Below are 25,944 nucleotides of genomic sequence, written 5' to 3' on the forward strand. Positions count from 1 at the left end.
TAAGAATAATTTCTAAGTACTTTACAGTTCGAATACACATAGAACCAGAGTATAATTGGTTTCTAATTAATTAATAACCATCAATACTTTGCTTAGTAAATAAATGATTATTTATACTTTTGTATCTGAGACAGGTAAAAGACCTTTGGAAAAAATGTGTAGTTCTGCACACAATGAACAAAAATATAATAAAATATATTTCATTTAAAAAAAATCAGTGGCATCCCAGGAGCATCAGGTTTTGCAATTAGGGTACTTAAAACGTGATCGATCAACTTATGACTATAATTATAATAAGAAAAATGCAAAGATCTCAACTTAAAAAAATCTTACTTCACTATGCTATATTTATGAAGTGGGCTGGGAGAGTCAAGCTGATTGAATTCCTCACGCCTCTGACTACTTTCTCAAGAACAAAGCAAGGGAACACTTCTTGCCATGGCTGTTTTAATGGTGTAATTTCTGGGGAATAAGACATGAATCCAATCCTGCCTTGTATCTAAAAGATGTGAGCTAAGTTTCAAGAGGTATATAAACCAGCGTCCCTTTTAGACTGGTCATCCTGAATTGGGAAAAGCAGATGATGACGGGAAAATGTGTCTATCTTGACCCTCCGTAAATTAAGACTAAATCCATTGATCCCCAATATCACATGTTAATCTCTTCAAGAAATCACAAAATGTGTATTTTCATTATGCTTCTTAAAAGGTGTCAAAACCCTAAATAAATGAGAAAAAGAAAAAATATAGAATTCTACCTTTTCATTTAGGCCTAACTTAAAAGCCGTACGAGGTCCTGCTTATCATTAGGACAAAGTGGGTTATGTGAAGAGAAAGTACTCAGACTGAAGCTGGACAGCCCAGTCAGACCTGCCCTCACGTCTGCAGCTGCTCTGGAGTCTAACCGAGGGTGCAGGTGTGGTCCCTACACTGATACATGATTTCTGAACTGGCATGACCTATGAAAGAAGAAATGAGATCCTGAGTCCAGATTCGTCAGGTAAGTAACGAAAGTAGTAGTTTCACGTAAATGTCATTTTTTTTTTTTTTTTTTTTACAATTTTAAGTCATCCTCTACACTGGTGCCCAAATTATTTAATGTCAGATCAAAAGTATCTGTCAAATAATAGGACAGAGTGATAGCTTTGTGCCAAGGATGGTGAATCAAGTTGGAAGTCACCAAATAAATAATAACTACTTCAATACCAAAACACATATTTGATATGCATTACCTGCAAATGATCTGTAACTTAAGGTTACCTGCCCTACTATATTACATTAAATATTTTTATAAGAGCTTCCTATCTTTAGTGAGCACCTTATGAGTAAAGAGTTTAACTCATAAAAAATTAACTGTTTATTACAAAGGGTGCTATTAAATACCAAACTTAGCCCAGCAAATGGTAAAATTCTGCCTAAGAAATATATTTCTCAAGTTGTTAGAATAAAAGACATGAAATACTGTGATCAGATATGAATTGAATGTAGATATCCATGTACATTTCTTTAGAGCAAGCAGACGATGAAGCAGTCTATGAGAACATGTAGTATTTCTTTAAAAAATCAAAAGAAAAAAGACTTGATATAACAAAATGTTGAATGGTCACACATCACAGAGTTTCACTCTGTGCCCTGGTCTATTGGCCTTTTACCAAGATAATTTCAAAAGTTATGAAAATCATCTCTAAAAGAATTATTTGGATCTATGAGTGAATATTAACGACACACAAATCTGGAAGTTTAAGATGACCACAGAAAATTTACAACGGTGTTTCCCAGGTTCAGCAAGCTTGTCATTTTAAAAAATTGGTTGGTTCATACACTTTTGCTTGTTTACTGACTAATATTTAAGCAAACCATTTAAAATTGAGAATGGCTTCATTTTTCATTCTATCTCAAATGGACATATTTAAAATATCACCATGAAGATGCTTATCTATTGCCTAATTTTATCATAGTTTCTCCAAATGAATTATCACCTCAAAAGGGCTATAAATGATGCGTGAGATTGGCATCTCAAAACGTCTTGAAAATCACTGTAGTCTAGTAGAAGGAATCTCAGTAAAATGGAGGCCACTGTCTTTGACTTATACAGGCTTCCTTTTACATAGATTATATAGAGTTATATCCTGACATGTTATTAGAGTTAGTCTTTTATTATACGATTGCTGGATTTAACAAAAATAATGTGCTCAAGATATGCCTATTTTTCAACTGTATCAAGTTTTCAAAAATCACCATTGGAAAAAAGGTAGCAGAGGTGGCATAAAAATGTGACACCAACAAACTCCTCGCTCAACTATAGCTGAGTGGCATAAAGAAAACTACACTCTTTCTCACCATAACTGTGGAGGTGAAGACAGAAACCAGCCTCTTTGCTCATGCAGAGTGTTTCAGGGGATACAACTTGTGGGACTTAATCAAGAGAAATCAACTTTTTCCCTACCTCTGAGCTATAGCTACTACTTTTAGAGGCTACAGAAGGAAAAGAAGAGGAGCTTTACTACCCGTTTTTCAAATGACAGAACTTCCTGAATAAAGAATATCTGTAACTTTGAATTAACGGTTTAAAAATGAATCACAAAAAATTCTATACCTTTCCTTCCCAAGGCCATATATATATACCTACTTAATTTTTTCTTCTCTTGATACGGGGTCAGAAAGTCAACAACGTAAGTAATAACGTACATCTTTCAATTTAAAAACTCAAGTTTTTAGAGGCATCATATCATATACAAGGTGGAGAAACTATAAAGAAGGGTCCCAGACTCAAATGCCAGCACAAAGGGCTGTCACTAGCCCACAGAGAACCTTTGTGCAAATTAGAAAAGGCGATCCTTCCTTGAGACTGATTTTGTTAGAATAAGACACTTTATTGCAATATGCTAGAGAACTGAATAAACATACAACTATATGATATCTGAGAAGTGAGGGGCACTTCCTAAGCCGTACAGTTCACAACTGGCCCTCATACACAACGGCCTGCATGCAGGGGCCACACAGTCCCTACAAACACACAGAGCTGGCCAGTGTGAGAGGCTTGTGCTGTGCCAAGTGCGACACATGTCAGTTATGTGTCCTTCTACAGTATTCTTAGGGAATGAAAATTGTAGCACATGTCAGCCCCTGGGTAGCCAGGTGGCATACCAGCCACAGTTATGAGATACACATATAATTAGTCTCATCATTTTATAGTTACACCTTAAATATAGATCCAGCGTCTTAAAAGAAAACCTCTTTACAAATCTCCTTGTACTTGAGGATACAGGTTGAAAAGTAAAAAGACCCTGATGAGAATTTTTACTTGTACGGTTAGTAAGAAATTTGTGTGCTTTTGCTACACTATATATAGGCATTTCTTGTTTTAAGTATATTTATTCACTGGTCAAAAATTTGCTCTGAGTATACAGTTATATGCTTTATGTAGACAATCTCATTTAATCCTTAAAACAATCAAATGAAATAGATATTAATATGCTCATATTACAACTGAGGAATGAGGATCAGAGGTTAATAAATTTCCTCAAGGTCATACAACTACATAAATGCTTGAGATGGGAGTGAAAGCCCCATCTACTGCAAAATATAAGACCTTACCTCTTTCTACTACACTATACTGCCTTTTGAATTTCTAATATTAGCATATTTTATAAACAAGGCACATATTTTATATACTCAGTTGTATTATATCATACATGCATACTTAATATAAAGATGTTTGTGAATAAGAACCAACCAGAATTAATAAAATCTGTATACTGGTTGTATGACTTACATATAAGATTTCATTTAGAAAAAAGAAAATATTATGCTACAAATACATGCAGTAAGAACATGTAAAAATAAAAAATATTATACAGAACCTAATTAGTGGCGAACGTATAATAGCTCATTAATGCTTGCTGAATTAAACTGAGCAAAGAAACTTCAACTTGAAGAGGAAGAAAGCATATGGAAAAGCACAAATCTAAAAAGCAAGGAGAAATAAAATCAGTTTCATGAAAAAATGAATACATGATCGACAAACCAAAATCCTGTAGATTAAGTTGCATTTACTACTGGTTAATTACTTTATAAATTTCAGAAATTATCAGTATAGCCTTCTACACTAAATCTGTAAGTTTCCAAGTGTTTGGGAATTAGAAATTTTATATTATCTGGACTATTTTGAGTATATAATAAGCTATCAATTATCAGTGACCCTCCTTTAAATGTCTGATGTAGACAGATTTACATCACTTGACATTATTGTTATTATTATTATTATGGCTTGGAACCCAAAGTTTCTTTATTGGTAACAAAGCTTTACCTTTCTGTAAGGAAGTCAACAGAAAAATTATTCTGATATAAACACTTTCACTTAAGTTTTCAAAAACACTTCTACTGCACAAATCAAATAATACCAGTGAAATTAAGCATTTTTTCTTCCATGTTTTCTGTTTGTGGATAAAGTGAATTTTCTTTCCTGAAACTTTGACAGCAGAAATTAAAATGACAAAAACAATGTTAAAACGGAACAACTACTCCATTAGTTTATAACTTATCACAGCTGCCTCTGTGGACCAGCTCACCACAGAGATGTGTTACTGGTTTACTGCTCTCAGACCTGACAGGTGAGTGTGTGTTGGCAGGCTCATGTGCTGTGTTTCTGTCTTTGGGAAAGGGAAACACAATTCAAAATTTGGGGGAAGTGTTTCCACAAAGAACCAATTTTAAGATTTTGTCTCCTTTTTATAATTTTAGATTTTAATGAATTCATGACAAAACACCCTCAAAATACCTAATTACTAAATCCATTCCTTTCAGAAACTAAAAAATTTAAAGCCTATTATATTTGAAAACTATCATCTTAAGTGATGTTCCTCTGCAAAAGTCAGTCTTAATTTAATCAAACTATTAGAAATATCAAAAGCAAATAAGGTAGGAATATAGAAATATTACATATGAAACCAATTTTTACATAAAAACAAAATGCACTTCTCTATGTGCCCCTGAGTATAAAGTATGTACTAAGAGGAAATAGAAGATTAAAATATCATAACTTAAAAGAAGAGTCAAAGTAAGAACTAGGTAAAAATATAAAGAAAATTAACTGTCTGTCTTTCCTATGAGTTCCGTTCAAGTGCCACAAGACCATTTGTCGTCACTGTCAATGGAGAGAGTGGCCAGGGGAGTCTACTGTTTGGAACCGCTGTGCTCGGCACACCATGCTCAAGGGTGGCTCTGGCTCTGAGGTCATCCACCCTGAAGTGAGACGCTGCCCTGAGAAGACGGTTTATCCCTTTCAATCTGTCCAGACAGCATCAACATTATCCTGCATTGAAATCTTTTTTACTAATATCTGTTGAAGAAAACACTTAGGAATACCATTAACTGTGTGTACATTTAAAGAGTTTTTGTTTGTTTTGTTTTTCAGATTCAAGATAACCTAGACAGAAAAATCAAGCTTTTCGTAAAAGTGAGTTTTCTCCTAAAGAATCAGGGAGGAAAGTATCCATCTTACCAGAGCAGGTCCTTAAAAATGTTAATAGAAAGTGTTAAAGTGAGATATTACTAAACTTCTAAAAATAAATTTCTATAGGTTGTTTTTAAATAATGTTCAAAAACTTAAAGTCAGCATCTCCAAATTTATTGAACAAAATATACTTACAATCTCATCTCCTGGCAACCAATATCCTTCTTGTTCAATACCAGCTTTGGAACCTTTGCAGCCCACTGTTAGAGTCTCCACAATAAGACCATCTTTCACAGCTAAACTCAGCTGACGGGTGGTCTCTTTTGGATGCATACCGTGGACTCGAGACATATACCTGAACACAGAGGGAAAACAAATTTAAAAATATCTTAGTACTAAAAAATAAAAATGAAAAAAAGTAAGAAAATAGAGGTGACTGATTTCTTTTATTATGACTTGTACTTATGAGAGCCGTGCTGGAAGGGAGAGAGGGAGGGAGAGTCCAGAATACTTAACTCTTTCAATTATCATGGTGGTTTAAACCTTAATTAATTTAAACCTTCTATTTTGTATATTTAGAGGAATATTTGTTCAATATAGTCCCAAATCAGCTAATATAAATCACTTAACAGATTTTGTCAAACATCCAATTTAGTTCTAGCTTCTGGAGCAATTACACTAACTTCCACTCTACAGATTCTAAATTTAGAAGTTGATAATCTCCAGCCACAGGACTTTTACTCAAAACTTACAAAATGACACCAAAGAAAATATAGGAATTACATGAGTAGTTGTCAACATATAAAGAAAACAAGAACGCACGTTGTGATCAATAAGGCAAGAATGTGCTTTTCAGTGAAACATGCTGTGGACTGGATCACTAAAGCATACAAGCGTTCCCTGAGTTACATGGTATTTTCTTAATTTAAAAAATGTAATATTTGAAACATACCCTGGACCACAGAGAATAATGGTGAAGATTCTCTCGTGTTCATCAATTATATTGAACTCATGTTATCATTTTGGCATATTTGTTTCATATCTTTTTTTGTTTTATAAGGAAATAAAATGTTATAGATACAGTTGAATTTGTGCCATTTTCCATTCCCCTCCGAACTCCAAGACTCTCTACCAGTAACTTCTGGACATGAAAGAGTCCTTTGGCTATCCAGACACAAAAACATATTATGAGACAAACCAGGCTGGCCTCAGACTCTCCAGAGAAACGTTCCACGCTGGAAGATGGGAAGCAAGGCCCAACAGTCCTCGAGGAAATTAGGCAGGACACGAGAATTTTATATCCAATCAATCTGTTATTTAAGTCTCAAAGCAAAGAACAAATCATCTTGAAGATGTAAGAACTCATCACTGAAGAACCTTCCAAGCTCAGAGGGTGCATTTCAACAGGAAAAGTAGTAATCCCCAGCACAAGGACTGATGGTGAGCATTCTGTGCTGCTGTCTGTGGAAGATAACTGTTTTCTGTTTAGGAGATGACTGACTTTTACACAAGGGCCTGTTTTCTTTGCCCATGCAGTTAACTGAAGGGCTAAGAAGAAAAAGATGGGGATTGTGGCTGACGTCACGCTGGCAGTAAGGACAAACGGGGCAGAGAGGACAAGGAGTTAGTCCATGTACTGACCCTGTCATCTCTGCTGACTGATAGTCAAAGGTGATCAATCATGCAGTACAGGTATAGATATATTTTGATACATAAAGGTCAACACTAACAAAAATAACCAACTGAAGTTTGGAATGTGGGGAAGGAAGATGTGCAAAAGTGAAAATGTACTAATTTCCTCACTGTTCACTGTAGGGAGCCAATAGAATTACCTCAGGAATTAAGCTTACTATTTAAATTTATAAAGGTAACCCTTAGAACAAAAATACAAACCTTCTGAATTATCTGAATAAACTCATAAAAAACACATTATGTAGTGAAACATAAAAACAAAAAAAGAAAGAATAAAAACAAAAAGGATATTAAATATGATGAGAGGACTAAAACCAAAGAAGTCTGTCTTTTTAATAAACACAAATTGGCTAAAATTAACAATTAAAAGAAAAAAACTGATTGGATCACAAAACAAAAAATACACTGTCTACAGGAGACACACTGAAAAGTGACTCAAAGATTTAGAAAGAATGGGCACAGGCATATCACAAAAACACAATCCAAATCAAGCAGGTCAACACTGCAATGCCGAGCATTTGGAATCGAGGGCAAAAATCACTTTAAAAAAGACAAACAGAGCGTAGATAGTTATAAAGCAAAAACTATAAGAATAAAGGAAATATTGATGAGAATACAGAATTATGAGACTTGAATTCACTTCTCTCAGTCCACAAAAACATCTAGTGGACAAAATTAAGTATGGATACAGACGACCCAATTAATAAGACAGATCTAGTTGAATTTATTCTGAAACCCAAAAAATACCTTCAGTAGGTCCAAGAAACATTCTTTAAAGTTTAGCATAAAATCAGCCACAAAAATGACCTTAATAGAATCCCAAAGTGATAAAGACATTTGCTAGCTGCACTGAAATTAAATCAGATATTAATAACAAAACTAGAAAACTCTTGTAAACCATTGAATCAAAAAGGTTATCTAAAAATTGCAAAAAAAAAAAAAATCTAAAAACAATAATTAAAAAGCTAAAGCAGCGATAGTTAAAAAACAAAAACTAAGGGGCCGGCCCGGTAGTGTAGCGGTTAAGTTTGTTCACTCCGCTTTGGCAGCCCGGGGTTCGCAGGTTCAGATCCTGGACACGGACCTACTCACAGCTTGTCAAGCCATGCTGTGGTGGCGTCCCATATAAAGTGGAGGAAGATGGGCATGGATGTTAGCCCAGGGCCAGTCTTCCTCAGCAAAAAGAGGAGGACTGGCATGGATGCTACCTCAGGGCTAATTTTCCTCACACACACACACAAAAAAAACCCTATAAAACTAACAATATTAATCCAAGAGCTCCTTCTTAGGGAAAAGTAAAAAAGAGATTAGCTAATCCAATCAACAATGAAGACACAAAGCACAAAAATATACAAACTAAGAAATGTTTAGAGAGACACAACCGTATGTAAAGAGGAAATTAAAATAGTCATAAGCAACTACTTGGTTCATTTCTGTGCAAAAATATAAGATAAACACTATGATTTTCTAGGAAAATATAAATGACCAAAATCTGAACACACAAAAAAATAGAATACTTAAAAAGGACAATTTCCAAAGAAATAAATAAAGGAAGTTGAGAAACAGCATCCCCAGAAAAACATCAGTTAGGGACAGATCCACAAGGTAATTCTATCAAACTTTTAATGACCAGATAACTCCACTGTGATTTAAACTCTTCTAGGGCATAATAAAGAAGGAGAAGCAAGGAATCCAGCATAACATTGGTAACAAACCCCCACAAAAACAGCATAAAAAAAGAAAACTAGTGTCCCATAGAAATGCTGGTGCAAAATCCTAAGTAAAATATTTGAATATACAGTCTAATATAACATATTAATATAAATTAATAAATGTTAATACATTAATACACTCAAATATTAGAATATACCATAACCAAGTAGTTAATTCCAGGATTTCTAGGAAGATTTAATATCAAGAAATCTAGAAATATAATTCATCCCATTAATAAATCAAAAGTGAGAAATCATAAAGATTTCTCATGTTGAAAAGGTATTTAGTAAAATTCTACACCCTAACAAAACAGGAATGCGTAAACACTTCCTTAACCTGATCAGGAATGGTGGATGGGGCTCGATGGGAAATACAGCGCTGGTGAGATGTAAATAAGCTCTACTCTTGTGGAGGCCAACCTGGTAATATCTACCAAAAATAGAAATGTACACACCCTTCGAACCAGCAAGTCCACTTCTAGATATTCATCCTATACATACACTTAGACACATGTGAAATAATATATATATGAGGAAGAAAATTCATTTTAGTATTGTTGGCAGCAAGAAAAGACTAGAAACAATGCAAACATACATCTTAGGGCACTGGCTAATTTATAATATAACCATACCAAGGATTATTCTAGAATCATTAAAAGAAATGAAGCAGTATTATAGACATTAAGATAACATAAGCTCTAAGATATATTATGTTTAAAAAATCATGGTATAGGGGTTACTATCCAAAATATATAAAGAACTCATACAACTCAATAGCAAAAATCAAACAATCTGATTAAAAAACGGGCAGAAGATCTGAATAGACATTTTCCCAAAGAAGACATACAGATGGCCAATGGATAAATGAAAAAGTGCTCAACACCACTAATCAGGGAAATGCCAATCAAAACCACAATGAGATATCACCTGTTAGAATGGCTATTATCAGAAAGATAAGAAATAACAAGGGTTGGAGAGGATGTGGAGAAAAGGGAACCCTTGTGCACTGGTGATGGAAATGTAAACTGGTGCAGCCACTATGGAAAACAGTACAAACATTCCTCAAGAAATTAAAAACAGAACTACCACATGATGTAACAATCCCACTTCTGGGTATTTATCCAAAGAAAACAAAAGCACTAATTTGAAAAGATATCTGCACCCTCATGTTCACTGCAGCATTATTTATAACAGCCAAGACATGGAAACAACCTAGTGTCCATCAATGGACAAACGGATAAAGAAAAAAAATATATATATATATAATACACACACACACAATGGAATATTATTCAGCCTTAAAAAAAGAATGAAATCTTGCCCTTTGTGACAATATGGATGGACCTTGAGGGCATACGCTATCATAGATACAGAACAGATTGGTGGTTGTCAGAGGTGGGGGGGTCGGGGGTGGGCAAAATGGCTGAAGAGAGTCAAAAGGTACAAACTTCTAGTTATAAAATAAATAAGTCATGGCAATATAATGTACAGAATGGTGACTATAGTTAATAATACTATATTGCATATGTGACTGTTGCTAAGAGAGCAGATCTTAAAAGTCCTCATCATAAGACATTTTTTTTTTTTTTTTTTTTTGTGAGGAGATCAGCCCTGTGCTAACATCCACCAATCCTCCTCTTTTTTTGCTGAGGAAGACGGCCCTGGGCTGACATCTGTGCCCATCTTCCTCCACTTTATGTGGGACGCTGCCACAGCATGGGTTGCCAAGCAGTGCGTCGGTGCGCGCCCGGGATCCGAACCAGCGAACCCTGGGCCGCCGCAGCGGAGCGCGCGCACTTAACCGCTTGCGCCACCGGGCCGGCCCCACATAAGACATTTTTTTTAACTATGCATGGTGATGGATGTTACCTAGATTTACCATGGTGATGATTTCACAATATATACAAACATCGAATCATTATGTTGTACATTTGAAACTAATATAATGTTCTTTGCCAATTATACTTCAATAGAAAAAAGAAAATCAGTGAAAAAACATGATGGTATAAAATGGTACAATTTCTCAAAACCATTATATAATTATCTCCATATATGCACAAGAGTTCTAGAGGCATACTCCAGAAACTGTCAAAAGGGGTTACCTCCAAGAGGAACTGAGTGGCTCAGCACACAGGGGTAGGAGGGAGACGCTTTTTCACAGCACGCCCTTTTGAATTTTGTTTGGGCATTTATTAGCTAAAAACTATTTTTACTTTTAAAAAGTAGCTACCCTCACCATCTCTCCAGCAACACATGATAGCTCCTTTCTCCCCCTCAAGCTGCGAATCTTGGGCAGTTTCCCCCCTTCCTTTTCAAACTCATCTTGGCTCTTGGAATCAGTCTGTCAAGATCCATGAAAAACACTGTTGAGATTTTGATTAATTTATTTGAAGAGAAGAAACATCGTTACATTAAGTCTTTCCACTGATGAACTTGGTACATCCGTTCATTTATTTATACCTTCTATGTCCTTAATAAAGTTTTATAATTTTCTCCATAAAATTCTTATATATCTTTTGGGTTTTTCCCAGATACTGCATATTTTTTGTTTCTTTTGAAAACGGGATTTTATCTTATATAATATTTTCTGGTTGTTGGTGGTTAGTATATACTGAGAAACTTTGCTAAACTCTCGGTAGTTTGAAGTGTGTCTGTTTAAGTGAAGTCTATTGAACTTGTCTTTTCCTTTTGTGCTGATTAGGACCTCTAGTACAATGTACACGCTGGGTATAATAGGAGGCATCCTTGTTTCAGATTTTACAAGAGATTCTTATAATAGTTCACCATTAAATGTGACACTTGCTGAAGGTTATCGGTAGACATATTTCATTGATGTAAACTGATAAATATAAATACAAATAGGATGCTTGCTATAGGATAAAGGTAGCTATCATTTATTAAGGAAATTCCATTCCAGTCCCAGTTTGCTGTTTTGTTTTGTTTTTTAACAAGAATGGCATTACATTTTATTATCCCTTGATATGTTTTAATCCACTGAATTTCACCACACAAATGGCTCTTCTTAGCTACTATGCACTCAAATAGCTACAGAGCATGGATTAAGACACAATACAAGAAGAGTTTTACTTTATTTTTAAGGATAGCACGTTGGGCTCAACTTCCTTAGTTCAAAGAGAATGAAGAACCAAAGCTATTTATTCTGGTCCTTTGGTCTTGAGGGACTACAAAAGATGTACACAAGGAAGGACTCAGGGTGGACTCAGAACCCTTTTCATAAGGATATGATAATCAGGAGGGGGTATGGATGAAGGATTCATACTAACTAGAACATGAGAACCACAGCAACGCAAAGAAGTGCTTTCTCCTAGTATTGCTTCAACCTGGAAATGCAACAGATCTGAGTTAAGAGCTTTGATTTTCCGAATAAAAAGTCTGGGTTTCGCAAATCAGAATAAAGAGTAAGTGATCTAGTATGCATTAAAAAGTGTCGTCTAGGGGCCGGCCCCACGGCATAGTGGTTAAAGTTTGCGCACTCTCCTTTGGCAGCCTGGGGTTCACGGATTCAGATCCCAGGCACGGACCTACACACTGCTCATCAAGCTATGCTGTGGCAGCGTCCCACACACAAAATAGAGGAAGATGGGCACAAATGTTAGCTCAGGGACAATCTTCCTCAAGCAAAAAGAGGAAGATTGGCAATAGATGTTAGCTAAGGACCAATCTTCCTCACTAGAAAAAAAAAAAGTGTCGTCTAAAGGCTAAGAACACGTATTCATTATTTAAAATAGTTGTTATTATGCATTTGAATTTTTCGCAAATACAGGTAGGTACTATTTACTTCCCTTTAAAGCCTTAGACTGACAGGAACTATTTGCTGACCTATCTGCAACTGCATCCAGACAATGTTAGGAACCACTAGTGGGAGCAGATGATAAATTATTTTAGATAGTGCCTTGCATAAAACTGGTACTCAATAAATGTTTGCTGACTATATAAATGAGTACTAGAGAATTTCAATGTGATCTTTTAAAATCTTTTATTTTAAATTAATTCTAGACTTGCAGAAGAGTTGCAAACATAGTACAGTTCCCATATACCCTTTACCCAGCTTTTCCTAATGTTAACATCTTATATAAAATAGTACAATTATCAAAATTTCTTAATTTTTAAAAAAATTTTATTTATTTTTTTAAGTTGAGATATAACTGACATAATATTATGTCAGTTTTGGGTGTACAACATAATTCAATATTTGTATATATTGTGAAATGATCACCACAGTAAGTCTAGTTAACAACCAAACATTTCTTTCTTTTTTTTTTTTTAAACATCTGTCCTTGATGAGGAACTTTTTTTTTTTTTTTATAACTTTATTTATTTTTTCCCCCCAAAGCCCCAGTAGATAGTTGTATGTCATAGATGCACATTCTTCTAGTTGCTGTACGTGGGACGCAGCCTCAGCGTGGCTGGAGAAGTGGTGCGTCGGTGCGCACCCGGGATCCGAACCCGGGCCGCCAGTAGCGGAGCGTGCGCACTCAACCGCTAAGCCACGGGGCCGGCCCACAACCAAACATTTCTTAATTAACAATGGTACAATGTGGCACGTAGGTACTTTAAACTAGACTTTATTCAGGTTTCACCAGTTTTTCCACTGATCTTTTTCTGTCTCAGGGACCAATTCAGGATTTCTCAATATGTAATGAGTTTAAAAAACATCCCCAAATTAAACAGATGATATCATAAAAAATGTTTTAATAAGGAAGAAAAGTGAGTAATGACTAATGCTGCTCCGCAGAAATCGTTATAATAAAGTTTTCTATTAGGACAGTGGCAATAATGAGGCTGGTATGAAATATGATTGTACCTGACAGTACCAACAATTTAAAAACAATGTAGTATGACACAAAAATTCAAACAAAAGAGCAATACAAAAGCTCATAACATCTAGAAGTAGTTCCAAAAGCACAAAAACCTAAAAATGAAAGGTAAGCATTACAAAAGAAGGGAAAATTTAACAATATTTAGCAAGTAATAGTGGAATAACTAAATGGTAATCTGAAGAAAAATAATTTAGATCTACATCACATTCAAATTTTGAATGATTTAAATATAACAGAAAAATAAGTTAGAACAAACTATCAGCTATTTGGGGGACCAATTATGAAGTATAACAATGGAAGAAACAAAGTAAAGATAGATTTGAACACATAAAATTAAGATTGCAAAATATAAGAGTAAAAAGACTAAAACAGGAAACAATGAAGTAGCAAAAAGACATACTGAGTATGACAAAGGTTAAATACATACCTATCACCACAGCTGAGGTGCCAGAGGTTTCTTTTTGTATGTGTGGTCTATGAAATAAACCCAAAACTTATATGAGCAAAGTAAGACCTTGGGTTTAATACTTACTATGACAGAAACCATCAATAAAGTGGCAAGTGTCAACAAACACAAGCTCTTAAAGTAATGCCTAAACTTGAGGAATTCCTTAGGTTTTCCTACTCTTCTATTCTTTTTAAAAAATACTGATTCTCACTCATTCTTCTAAAAAGGAGACTTGAGCCAGAGCACTGTAGGTGGTAGGTGAACGAGGAGTAACGTCATCTCACTGAGCATTACAGGCTTAGTGTTTGATAAGCCTTAAGATTGCCTTAAGATCGCCCTGAGTTAATTATAAATAAATTTTGAAGGATTGAGTGATTTATATGATACCGTAAATGTCACAAAAGGTCCCAATCCATTACTCCTTTCCTTAGATCATCAAGAACTCAGGCAGGTTAACTTCATGTGAAAATACTTATGCTAATAATTCAGGTGAAGGTTATTCCAGGCCTCTCATTTTCTTACATGTTGTTTATCCATCACAGGGACTTTTCTTCTTCAAATAAAGAGGCAAAAATAGCAATTTGGGTTTGAGATGCATTCACAGTGGCCATCTAGTCTCCTATTTTAATTTCACTTAGCATAAGTCATGAAATAGTATGTCTAATATTTAAATGTTATATTCAATTTCTCTGAACTTTTTCAATAACTTTTTAATTTTCTCCCATCTTATCCATTTCCTTTCCTGTGATTTTTGCCCCCAATGTCTCTCCTAAGATACTATTTTCTAAGTGTTGCTGAGCACTGAAGTGTATCCAACAACAGAATGCAAAACCCTAAGTTGCTTCATCTCCCCTGAGATAATTCTGCTTGTTTCAAGACAAGAAAATATAGTTAATGGTAACAGCCATTGCTGATTTCAGATTTTTACAAAAGTAATAAATCTCATGAATCATAATTTCCTAAAAGTAATTATCTATCTTTAACCCTTCTAATAAAGACTCAATCTCAAAAACTTTTGTCATGTTGTTTGAAATGAATACACAGTCTCGTGTCGTTTAACAGGGATACCTTCCGAGAAATGTGTCGTTAGGTCACTTCATTATTGTGCAAACATCATAGAGTGTACTTACACAAACCTAGATGGTACAGCCAACTACACACCTAGGCTGTGTGGTACTAATCTTACGAGACCACTGTCATATATGTGGTCCACCGTTGACCAAAATGTCATTATGTAGTGCATGACTGTATTGGCAGATGGGCGCACTAATGAAAACAGTATAAATATGATCATATCCATTGGAAGAAAAAACCAACACAAAATGCACTGATATGTGTTCTGTTCATTAAAAAACATGATGAACACCTGTACTGTCCTCTCGTCCCTTACAACAACTTTACACCATCATGGAGTCTAGAGGCCTTCATTTTGATGGAAATATAACACACTTATGTTAAGTGTACTCTGGAGGATCTGGATAAAGTTAGTACTGCCTCATAATTTCAGTACCTAATGGCTCCCAACTGGCCCCGGTGCACTGGCTCATGGGCTAAAAAAAGACTAAATCAAATAATCATAATCATAAAATTTGATATAAAAATTTAAGTGAACACTGATTTAATCTCTTGATGTTAAAGGACATTCTGAGTATAAAAGCTATGGAAATAACAGGGGATCCAAATATCTGACTAGATAAGAAATGTGGAATTTCTCCACGACATAAAAATCCCAAACTCATTTTTCTCTAGCCTCCAGAGTAATTACCGTTAACTTCCATTCTGCAAATTAAAAGCACACAATAAAATGGAAGAGCATTTGTCACAGATGTGATAACGAGTTTAAATCCTTAAAACACAAAACTCGAACAATAAGGAAATTTTCACCTGTCAAGTGAGCGAGATATTTAAAATTATTCTCAGTGATGGTAAGGATGCATTAAGACAGCCACTCTCAACAATATGCTTTTGAAGATATCTTCTGGAAAGCATTTTTGGATTATGTATCAACACTTTAGAGATGATTCTATCATTTGACTCAGTTATTCCACTTCTATGGAGATAATCTGAGATGGGACACAAGATTTATATAGAAAAATATTCCTCACATCATAAAATTTTATAGGGAAAAAAGGATCTAAATGTCCATAATAGTAAAATAAATTATGGATATAAAATAAGTTATATATCCACCCAATAGAATACAATGCAGTTAATCAATTTGTTTCAAAAAACATAATGCTGTGAGAAAATGCTCACAGTATAATATTACAGATTAAAAAAAAAGGACAAGATTTTAAAGTATATATAGGTATATACATACAGAGAGAGAGTTCTGCTACTAGTGATGGTTGATTAGGTTATTCAGATCAATCCTTCCATTGAAAACTAGAAAAACCCAACAAAACACTAAAAAATAATTCATTTAATTTAGGAGCATCTGTCAATTCTACAAGAGGCAACTGAGACTTGCAGAAGCTAGGCGGAGCTTTCGACAGCCTTGTGGGGCCAGGCAGACAAAAACTATAGTTCAGGCCCACCAGGAGAGGGAGTCCTGGCAAAAGCCCAGATTTGGGGCTGTGATTCTGAGGGACTATGCTTAGGGTGAAGCTAGAAAAAGACCAGTCCAGAAAGGCACCAGATCAAGTCAACTTCTGATTAGTTTAATCTAACTCCAATTGTTAGTGTGCCCACCAGAAGCAAACACAAATTTCTAGAGGAAGACAGCATCACCCTAGAGCCTGCGTCTCTGTCTATCTCTATTTCACATGGGTACCTGGCACACAATAAAAACAGGCATACAGAAGTTGAAGCTGCAAGAACGTGCAATATGCAAGCATCTATTTGTTTTGCAGGTCCTAGGCTAGAATACAATAATCCTTCTTGCATAGTTCTGTCCCTCTCACTAAACACTAGGCACAAAACTCTTTATTCATCACAGACCTACAGAGTGACCATCTAGGAAAAAAGCCAACAAAGAGCTGAAATTTGTTAGTAGTTTTTCTATACCCCTTTCATAATTCCTGTGTAACCATAACTGCTAAGTCTTAATTGCCCTGATCTCTGAACTAGTTAAAAATAATTCACAGTGTTTACTGAATATAAACACACACAGAAGATTTGGGGGGATTAATGAACAATAACCAAAAAAAGTCCCTTTCCATTATTTTTATTATTAATAGTAAAGGCACTAAAAATACTTTTTCTTTCAAAAATTGCTCTATTTTGATTACCCTAAATGGCACACCATAAATTATTAGCTTAGATTTTGACCTCCATTATTTATGCGATGACTTTAACTAAAATCGGTAAAATAAAATTTAGTTAAAGTTAGGTGGAAACTTAGATATCACTTCCATAACAGGCAAAGTTTTCATTTGAGGGGAAAAACATTTTTCCTATGATACATATACTACTTATTTTATTGTTAACATTGGTTCCATTTTATAAAAAGGGAAATATTTTAAATTCAAAAAGTCTCAATTTCAATAATGATGAATTACACATTTTACAGCTTGCTCCTTCTTTTTACATTATTAAATCAGGCCTATCCCAAAATTTTACCAACTTTTAAAAATGTTACTAGTTTATAACAATGATACAACTAATGAAAATACTATCTGTGTAATTATGCAAAAAATCACCACAGGTTGGAGAATAATGTAGTTGTTTCACACCTGAAATGGAAATATAGTGCAAGTTTTACATTTCAATTTCCTTCGTCTTGGGAAAAACAGCGCAAGCAGCACCAGAGTACCATTCTGGCACACTCTTCATAGAACAGGAACACTTTCATTAAAGCTGTCTCTGAGCTCAGACAGGACTGGCCTCTGCCATCTGCCATGAGCTTTGCAACATTATGGAAACTCCAGGAATAAATTTCTTTCTGGTTTTAGTACTATTAGAAATAGCTATGGTTCACCAAGCAACTGATTCCCTAATGGGCATTATTAACATTTGAGGCTCCCCTTTGTAATAGCTTCTAGAAAAGGAAAAGCCAGGTTTGGAACACATCCTTAAAAAGTTATGGGGCTTCATGGAAAACCTTCCTCTGTTAGCTTTCTTCCTGGCTCAACTTTATGTCCAAACCTCATTTCTCTTTTCCTCAGCCTTCTTCCCCTTCTAATACATTACCTTACTCTATTTACCCTACTCATATCTTTTTCTAATCGTCACCAAAATATTTTCAGAACAAATGAAGTTTTAATAAAATATACCATGTATATTTATTTGATATACATACATGAAAACCATGTACACACACACTGAACACCGCCTACCTTCCACCCGTTTTTCCTGGATTGTCTGGTTCGTATGTTGTACCAGTACAGCTACTAATAGTGCCTCTCACGCTTACCCCAGTTACAGGCTTTATACTCTTGGGTGTTTATCCAAATACACATCATCTACACCTGTACATGAAAGCACACTGCAGCTTTTATCAGAATAGCCCCCAAATGGAAACATCCTAAATGTTCCTCAGCAGGTGAATGGATTTTAAAAACTGTGGTTATGTCCATATAATGAAATACTACTTAGCAAGGAAAAAGAATGAGCTACCAATATATGCAACAAAAAAACTCAAAACATGCTGACCAAGAAAAGATAATCATGAAAAAGAATGTACTGTATGATTCCATTTATATAAAATCCTAGAACAAGCAAAGCTCATCACTGTGATAGAAAGCAAATCAATGATTGCTGGGGCTTAGGTCAGGTGGACTGACCACAAAAAGTACAAGAGGACGTCTAGGGGTGACGCAACTGCTACATCTTGGTTAAGATGCTGGTTACACAGGGGCATTAGTTTGCAGATGAAGGAAGGAAAGCGACTTCCTCAAGAAAACACAGCTAGTTATAGGAGAGCTGATATTAGAATCAGTCTAGGTCTATTAAAGATTTTGGTTGAAAAGACAACTGGCTGCAAGAAAAGAGCCTACATTCACTCAACATTCAACAAGTATCGTTGAAGACTGCTAAGTGAATATCATGTGCCAGTCACTGTTTTTTGGTGCTTGGCATACACTGATACACCAAACAGAAAAAGATCCTATGGCTGGCCCGGTGGTACAAGCAGTTAAGTGCACGCGCTGCACTGCAGCGGCCCAGGGTTTGCCAGTTCGGATCCCGGGGGCGCATCAACGCACTGCTTGTCGAGCCATGCTGTGGCGGCGTCCCGTATAAAGTAGAGGAAGATGGGCACAGATGTTAGCTCAGGGCCAAGCTTCCTCAGAAAAAAGAGGAGGATTGGTATCAGATGTTAGCTCAGGGCTGATCTTTCTCACTAAGTAACTAACTAACTAAATAAATAAAAAATAAATTAAAAAAAAAAAAGACCCTTAACTAACTAAATAAATAAATAAAAAATAAATTAAAAAAAAAAAAGACCCTTACATGGTGGTGGGAGGAGGCTGCAGGGGCCGAGGGCAAACAAAGAATGGTACTGTGAATACATAATTAAACTAGAACGGCATGTTATAAGGGCTCCTAAAATACCTCCCACAAGAAGTTTTGCCTCTAATGTTTAAATTCTAAAGAAGCAGCAGGCTCACTATGGAGAGAAAAATAAAACTGGATCCTTTCCTACTACCAAATAAAAAGAAAACGATAGATGAATTAAAGACCTAACTGTGTGTGGGCCGGCCCCGTGGCTTAGTGGTTAAGTGCGCGCGCTCCACTGCTGGCGGCCCGGGTTCGGATCCCGGGCGCGTGCTGAGGCACCACTTCTCTGGCCATGCTGAGGCCGCGTCCCACATACAGCAACTAGAAGGATGTGCAGCTATGACATACAACTATCTACTGGGGCTTTGGGGGGAAAAAATAAATAAATAAAATCTTTAAAAAAAAAAGACCTAACTGTGAAACGTACAACTATAAAGTTGGGGGCCGGTCCCGTGGCATAGTGGTTAAGTCTGGTGTGCTCTGCTTCGGCAGTCCAGGTTTGCGGGTTCGGATCCCGGTGCAGACCTACACCACTTGTCAAGCCATGCTGTGGCAGTGACCCACATACAAAATAGAGGCAGACTGGCACAAATGTTAGCTCAGGGCTAATCTTCCTCAAGCAAAAAAAAGAGGCAGACTGGCAACAGATGTTAGCTCAGAGTGAATCTTCCCCATAAAACAAACAAACAAAAACTATAAAGTTAATAAAAGAAAACGTAGGAGAATGTTCTTGTGGCCTTATTAAGAAGGATTCCCTAAATAAAATTTCAAAAGCACAAAACATTAGGCAAAAAATATTAAATGTGATCATATCAAAATTAAAAATTTCTGTTTAACGAAGTAAATTCACAGATGACAGAATAAGAAAAGATGTTCACAAAGCATGAAGTGTATAAATGAATGATGTCTAGAATAACAAGAGCTACTGCAAATCAACAGAAAAAGACCACAACCCGAACGGGAAAAGGGGCAAAGGATAGGAATACGCATTCACAGAAAAGAAAGGTAAAACCTTCTGAGAATACCAACAGCTGCTTAAAATCATTAATAAACACAGAAATGCAAATTCAAATATCTGAGTGACAAAATCCGTGCAACTGAACAACGTCAAGTGTATGCAGACATATGCGAAAAGGGAACCCTGGTGCACTACTGAACACGCAGAGTGATCATCTTCTCTTGAAAGGTTAGTCAATTAAATATACGCGTATCCTGTAATCAAGGAGGAATTCTGTTCCTGAAAATAGACACCAACCAATTCCTCATACAGGTCAAAAAGAAAACACTGTTACCTGTCGTAGTGAAGAGTTGGAGCAACGCATGGTTATTTGTGGTGGAGGGAAACAGGAGACAACCTGAGTGTCTATGGTGAGGAAACAACTCAAACATGAGGAAAGGCTATAATGCAAAGACATTAGTGAACTCAGTGCAAAAACGGGAAATAGCCAAGTTATCCAAGAACACAACCATGGCAGCACGATGATCAAAAGGCAGATGATAATACATAGATATAGGGTTGTAATAAAAGCTAAAGGAGGTAATGAAAGTAAAGTGCTCAGTCCAGTGCCTAGCACTTAATACATTCTAAATAAATGGTTCCTGCACTAATTACTGTTTATCCCTCTAAGCTTTAATCTCATCATTGTATTACTGGACATTTGTATAACTGGAACACTTAGAGTTGTTATAAGAATTCAACAGATGACATATGGAGGCAATACGAAAGTACAGTGGAACAAGCATGGCCTTTGAAGTCACACAGATCTCAGTTCAAAGACCAGCTCTACAGCTTACTAGCTGTATGACCCTGGAGAAGTTACTTAACCTCTCTGCATCTCAATGTGCATATCTATAAAATAAAATTAATAGTGTCAACCCTACATGGTTGTTTTGAAGGCAAATAAGATAATGTAACATAAACTTTACAATAAACATTGCTTCTTATCCCTCTTCCCTCCCAAAGTATATTACAAACAGTCTCACCAGATGGAATATTGTGCAACCACTTCTTCTAATAATTTATGGTGACCATATAGCAACATGGAAAAAGGCTAAATAATGTTGAGAAAAAAACAAGCATGTGAAAGATAACCAGAAGGAAATAAATAAAAAATGGGTCCCTGACTTGAATTTGGGTAGAGAAATTAACAGGTGATTATTTTTCTGCTTTCTATTTTCCAAGTATCCTGCAATATGGTTATGTTTTATAAATAAAAAAATTTTTTAATAATAATGCTTTGCCACTTGATGCGTTAAGGATGCAAGGACAGTTCCACATATGTAAATCAATAAGTGTGATACACCACATTAATAGAATGAAAGATAAAAATCATGATTATCTCAACAGATGCAGAAAATGCATTTGACCAAATCCAACACTCTTTCATGATAAAAACACTCCACAAATCGGGTATAGAGGAAACTATCTCACCATAATAAAAGCCATATATGAATAACTTACAGTGAACATCAAACTCAATGGACTGCAAGCTTTTCCTCTAAGATTAGAAACAAGACAAGGATGCACCACTCCTATTAAAAATAGTACCGGAAGTTCTACCCAGAGCAATTAGGAAAGAAAAAGAAATAAAAGGAACCCAAATTGGAAAGGAAGAAGTAAAATTATCTCTGCAGATGATATTATCTTATATGTAGAAAACTCCAAAGACTCCACAAAAAAGATGTTGTAACTAATAAATGAATACAGCAAAATAGCAGGATACAAAGTTAATACACAAAAATCAGCTGTATTTCCATATAGGAAAAGGAAATTATGAGAATAATTCCATTTACAATAGCAGCAAATAGTATAAAATACTTAGGAATTAACTTAATCAACAAGGTGAAAGACTTGCACAATGAAAACTACAAAACATTGCTGAAAGAAATTAAAGACATAAATAAATGGAAACTCATCCTATGTTCGTGGTTTGGAAGATTTAATCCTGTTAAAATGTCAATATCACTCAAAGCGATCTTGCAAACCCTATCAAAATCCCAACGATATTTTTTTCAGATATAGAAAAACTCAACCTAAAATTCATATGAAATTTCAACAGACCCTAAATAGCCAAAACCTGAAAAAAGAAGAAAAAACAAGGAGTCATAATTCCTGATTTCAAAACCTACTACAAAGCTACAGTAATCAAAATAGTGTGGTATGGCATAAAGACAGACATACAGACCTATGGAATAGAACAGAGAGCCCAGAAATAAACCCTTGCATATATAGTCAAAAGATTTTTGACAAAGGTGCCAAGACCACTTGATGGGAGATGGACAGGCTTTTCAACAAATGGTGCTGGGAAAACTGGGTATCCACATGCAAAAGAATGAAGTTGGACTCTCATCTAACATCATATACAAAAATTAACTCAAAGTGGATCAAAGACCTAAATGTAAGACCTGAAACAATAAAACTCTTAGCAGGAAACGTAGGACAAAAGCTTCAAGAGATTAGATTTGGCAATGATTTCTTGGATATAACACCAAAGGCACAGGCAACAAAAGCAAAAACAGACAAACTGGACTTCATGAAAATCTAAAAATTTTTTACATCAAGAGACACCACCCACAGAGTAAAAAGGCAACACACAAACGTGAGAAAATATCTGCAAATCGTATATCTGGTAAGTGATTAATATCCAAACTCTATAGAGAACTCCTACAACTCAACGACAGATAAACAACCTGATTCAATAATGGGCAAAGGACTCTCATAGACATTACTCCAAAGACATATGAATGGCCAATAAGCACATGAAAAGACACTTAAAATCACTAATCATTAGGGAAATGCAAATCAAAACTACAATGAGATACCACCTCACACCCATCTGGATGGCTATTATCAAAATAACAGAAAACAAGTGCTGGCAAGGATACAGAGAATTTGGAACTCACGTGCACTGTTGGTGGGGATGTAAAAAGGTACAGCCACTATGGAAAACAGTATGGACACTCCTCAAAAAACTGAAAATAGATTTATCATATGATCCAGCAATTCCACTTCCAAGTATATACCCAAAAGAATTGAAGGCAGAGACTCAAAGAGAAATTTGTATACCCACGTTCATAGCAGCATTATTCACGATAGCTGAAACAGAGAAGCAAGCCAGGTGCCTGTTGATGGGTAAATGGATAATGAAAATGTGGTATATACATATAATGGTATATTATTTAGCCTTAAAAAGGAAGGAAATTCTACAATATTGTACAACATGGATGAACCTGGAGGACATCATCCTAAAAGAAATCAGCCAGTCACAAGAAGACAAATATTGCTTGATTCCACTTCTATGAGGTACTTACAAAAGTCAAAATCATAAAGACAAAAAAGTAGAATAGTGGCTGCCAGGGACTGGGGGGAGGGAAGAATAGGGAGTTACTGTTTAATAGGTAATAAGTTTCAGTTTTACAAGATGAAAAGAGTTATAGGGATGAATGGTCATGATGGTTACACAACAATGATAATGTATTAAATAGCAGTGAACGATACACTTAAAAATGGTTAAGACGGTAAATTTTATGTTATGTGGATTTTACCACAATCAAAAGATAAAAAATAATAATAATGATCTGCCACTAGTTGCTTTATGGATGGGTAGGCACAAAACAAATATTTTATTTTAAAATTGCATTGAACAAATAGTAATAAACTTAAAAACCTAAACAACATCTTTGTAGATCCTTCATCAATGAATTTATTTAAAGATTTTGAAGTACTATGAAGAACGAGGTTCTTCCTAACTCTAACACTTAACCTGGGACAAATAATTTACTCATACAGCCTCATATTCCTCACCTATAAAGTGGGGCTAATTTGAATGTCACAGTTGCCATTAGGATGAAATGAGATAACATGGAAGCATCATGTAGATGACAGTGTTTGAAAAACTTCAAAGTTTGCAAGGATACAAATATAAACTTACTAAATATCAAAAGGAAACTTTTAATGGTTAAGAGCTTGGACTATGACACCAGATAGATCTATATTCAAATTTCAGTTCTGCCACTGACAACCTGTGTGACTTTAGGCAATTTATTTCACCCACCTAAGCTTTACCACCTTCACCAGCAAAATGAGGATAATGACAATAGACCTCATGGAATTGTTGTGAAAATTAAATGAGATATATCATATAAAGCACAGTGCTTGTCACAAAATAATGATTCAGTGTTCTGAATTATTATAATCCTCGCTGAAACTACTTCCGCAGTTAATGCAACTGAAGAAAACTTTTCTCAGTGCCTATTCCCAGCTACTATGCTTCACACTAAGATCCAAAGACAGGAAAGATGGATGCCCTACCCTCAAGGTGCTCACAATGAAGCAGAAATATTTTTTAAAGATCATAAGAAGCTGTAATAAATAATAAAATTATATTTTATATGTATTACTACATGAGCAAAGAATAAGGGGAATGGGGTTGGTTCTAGTAAGGAATGAATCAATATTTCAAAGGAGATGATACTTGAGTTGTATCTTAAAAGAAAGGGAATTTTCTGTCTATTAATAAAGGAAAAATATAAAATAAAGAATCAAAACAATAGAGCGCTCAGGCAATTGAGAAGAGCCTCATCAGATGGAACTCTGAGTAGGGAGAGGCAGGGCAGGGTCTAATTGTGAAGGGCTCTGCACAAATGCCCTGTTCAGGTATTTGCACACTATGCACAATGGGGAAATCAAAAGAAGATTTTAAGAACATAATCAGACCTAAAATCTAGAAAAAAAACTGATAAAATGTGGGACACAGGTTGATATAAAGGTATCAGGAACAACTTCCTAGGAGATGTGACTTGAAAGAGGAGTAGGCCTAGTAGACAAGTCCAGGAGTATCAGCATCCCAGGCAGAGCGTAGAAAACTGTGGATCTGAGGACCTGGGGAGAGCCCCCTGTGTCTGGACTGTAGCACAGTGAGCGGGAAGTAGGAGGAGATGATGCAGAAGAGGAAAGCCGAGGTATTAATACCTTGCACAGGAATTTGGACTTCACGGGCAACAGAAAGAGGCTTTCAATCATGGAGCATTTGATAAGATGGTGTTTCAGAAGAACATCTCTGACACCAGTGATACGAAGAAACAGAGACTACCAAGACCAGGAGGCTGGAAGCCCAACTAGGAAGCTGCTGCTACTGCACAGGCAGGAAATGACAATGGCTAAAACCCAGGGCAGGATAAGAAAGAGCAGATGGACTCAAGAGACATCTAAGACCATTTACTCTATCTGGGGAGGAAAAAAATGAGTGTATTTCACTTTTACCATTTCCACATTCCATTCCCCTCTAGTTACAGGATAAAAATCTCAATGCTGGCATTAAAGGCCTTCCTAGTCTGGCTCTCTCTGCCTTTTTATCCC

At 35.7% G+C, this 25,944-nt stretch overlaps 1 protein-coding gene across 12 annotated transcripts in view; it reads right to left on the reverse strand.

Annotated features, from left to right (window-relative positions):
* The window catches only part of ZMYND11 (zinc finger MYND-type containing 11), a 122,511-nt gene that overhangs the window by 37,172 nt on the left and 59,395 nt on the right, over positions 1-25,944 (reverse strand). For 11 of the 12 annotated variants that reach the window (XM_014783711.2, XM_004425428.3, XM_004425427.3 and 8 more), the window contains one exon: positions 5,650-5,809. In XM_014783711.2, coding sequence (XP_014639197.1) covers positions 5,650-5,809 — 160 coding nt within the window. Of the gene's footprint in view, positions 1-5,649; positions 5,810-14,126; positions 14,174-25,944 lie in introns of all 12 variants that reach the window. The other variant, XM_087420892.1, reaches the window with a different exon arrangement.

The sequence above is a fragment of the Ceratotherium simum genome, chromosome 32, assembly GCF_057802395.1.
Source record: "Ceratotherium simum simum isolate JZ-2026a chromosome 32, ASM5780239v1, whole genome shotgun sequence".
NCBI lineage: Eukaryota > Metazoa > Chordata > Mammalia > Perissodactyla > Rhinocerotidae > Ceratotherium > Ceratotherium simum.